The 2625-nt window shown below is 45.0% G+C and overlaps 1 protein-coding gene across 1 annotated transcript; it reads right to left on the bottom strand.

The window, feature by feature from the left end:
- Nucleotides 1-1174: 1174 nt before the first annotated feature.
- LOC116029694 lies at nucleotides 1175-1878 on the bottom strand. Its single transcript, XM_031271738.1, has 2 exons — nucleotides 1624-1878; nucleotides 1175-1528 (listed from the first exon to the last, which is right to left on the bottom strand). The coding sequence occupies exons 1-2, from the start codon at nucleotides 1876-1878 to the stop codon at nucleotides 1175-1177; spliced, it is 609 nt and encodes a 202-aa protein (XP_031127598.1).
- Nucleotides 1879-2625: the final 747 nt, after the last annotated feature.

Below are 2625 nucleotides of genomic sequence, written 5' to 3' on the forward strand. Positions count from 1 at the left end.
TCCTTTTGGATTTTATTAGCAAGATCATAACTACATCTAGGATCACATTTACAGAGGGGAAATGGCCTTAAGGAGTTCATCTGCTCCCACAGTGTTCTACACTTTGTATAATAGTCATTAACAGATAGAGTACCTTGTTTTAGGTTGTAGATTTCACTCTGTAAGATCGAAATTCTATGCGCATCTTGTTGTGAAAAGCGTCTCCTCAGATCCTCCCATATATCCCTAGCCTTCTCAATATGCATTATACTCTAAGCTATGAATGGATGCACCGACTTGAATATCTATGCATAGATCATCAAGTTGCACCGTCTCTAGGGAGCGTAGCTAATCTGTTCTCTGTTCTGTGGTGGAATACTTCAATTAACAAATGACTACTTGTTCTTAACTTCTAAAGCAATTCTCATCTATATGCTCCAAGTTCTGTAGTTATCACTGCCTGTCAGTGCCAGACTTATGAGGACCATAGAAGGATTGTCATTGGCGCTTAAATGAAGCGGATTCTCCAAATCCTCTGTATTAAGGCTTCTGTTTGGCTGAAATGGCGAGTTCCTCTACGGAACTGTCTCTGAAATTGCATGAGCTGGAAATTGAGTGGTCGACGTGCGACCTAAACTCCTTGATTGGAATTGCCGATGCCGGTGATGGCGGCAACGTAGGAATTACGCCTCTACTCTAATACTATGATGATTAATGCTACATGCACGATGGAAAGAGGAAAGTAGATCAAGGTGATATTATTTAATGAGATATTTCAGTGTTACAGTTGGGAAGAAGAAGGTCCAGGAGAATACATACAAAGGTGACAGGGGTGGTTATAACCACCCAAGAAATAGAGATTTACATAAAATCCCTTTTGATATTTGTCAACCTTGCTATCCTCTGTCTGCTGAGCATGTATCATCCTCTAATACGAATAGCAGCTGATCAGCGAGAAGAAGTGAGGCAGTAGATCTGGCTACTGGTTATTTCTCTGGCAGCCACGACGGCAATCTTGAAGGTGACAACCAGCGTAGCAAATCGTGGATGACAACAGTGTACTCCGGTGGTGTGTGTTGACGGTGAAAAATAGAGGAGAGATAATTAAGATGGAAAATGATGGATTATAGTGGATTATAAAGTAAATGTCTAATGATTTTTTTTTCGGTACATCAGAAGCCCTCACAGGAGAGCATTATCTAATCCGTAAAGCCGGTGTGCCATGAGCGTCTGCGTTAAGAAGATCGTTTAACTCGATCGGGGCATTATGAAGGGTTAGAGTCCCCCAATCAATTATCTGGCCATGATTTGCAAGCCAATCAGCACATTTGTTCCCCTCTCTCTCAATATGAGAAGCCCGAAACCTGTGTAACTTTTTCACGAGATCCAAGCAATCCTTGATGAGCGAAGTAATCGTTGCTTCCCCGCTTAGCCCCCCATTCAAAATGGCCACTACTGCCGCCGAGTCCATTTCGACCCACACATTCTCGAACCCTCTCTCAGGCAGAGCCGTAGACCCTCCCTTAGGCCCCACAGCTCGGCCGAGAAGCTGTATGTCAACCCAATTTTTGAGGCAAAACCCTTAATCCATCTACCGCGATCATCCCGAACAAGTCCCCCGGCGCTCGCCAAACCTGAACTAACTTTCATTGCCCCATCAGTATTCAGCTTTACCCAACCTGGTTGAGGAGGTGACCAGCAAATCCATTTCTGGGCTCCGTTGGCGACACCTGCGTGCCTAGTGATAAGGTTCCTCGCTTCTGCAGCCATCTTACCAGCAAGCTCCACCACCTGATCTGGAGGCTCCCTTTTATCATTAAAGATTAAATTGTTGCTATCTTTCCAGATCATCCAAAGGACGTAGACAAAGGTGGAGTTCCATGCAGACCCATCCGTCATCGTTTTCTTGCTTAGACAATTATTCTTCACCCATGCGTCCATAGGTGAGTACCTCACTAGCTCTACACCACCTCTGGCCTTTGCGAGATTCTAACATTCCATCGCGAAATTACATTCCTGGAAAAGGTGCGATGTTGATTCGGCCTCGTCCCAGCAACGCGAACAGAAGTCGTCATCAGTTAGGTTCCTCTTCTTTCTTTCCACATTGGTGAGGAGTTTGTCTTTCATGAGGAGCCAAATGAAAGTCTTGACCTTTTCTACGCAGTTGAGCTTCCAAATCCACGCTCAGGCCTCACCTTCTTCGAAAGTTCCTGCAATCAAATTGTAAGCAGAGTTGACGGAAAACTTACCTGAGGTGCAGTTCGGCCAGACCAGCCTATCGACCGTATCCTCCTCCACCGGGATGGGAATGGCGCGGATTTTATTAACGATATCTACCGGGATGACATCTTTCATGGCGTCCACATCCCAACTGCGATCACCTGTTATGAAGTCCGAGACTTTAGTATTGTATATTGGCTCCGGAATGTCAATATCCATTTCAAGACCGAGGGGTTTGTCATTCACCCACCAATTTTGTCAATATCATTGCACGTACCTGAGGGGAGGGCCATTGTCTGCATAGTGTAAACTGGAACCATGCCTAGGGCCGATTGTACAAGGATTCTTCTTCCTGCTAAGCTTAGAGTCCCTACCTTCCAATTGGCCAATTTTTTCCTCATGTTATCAAGGATGAAGGAAAAGTGT

The sequence above is a fragment of the Ipomoea triloba genome, chromosome 9, assembly GCF_003576645.1.
Source record: "Ipomoea triloba cultivar NCNSP0323 chromosome 9, ASM357664v1".
NCBI classification, from domain to species: Eukaryota; Viridiplantae; Streptophyta; class Magnoliopsida; order Solanales; family Convolvulaceae; genus Ipomoea; species Ipomoea triloba.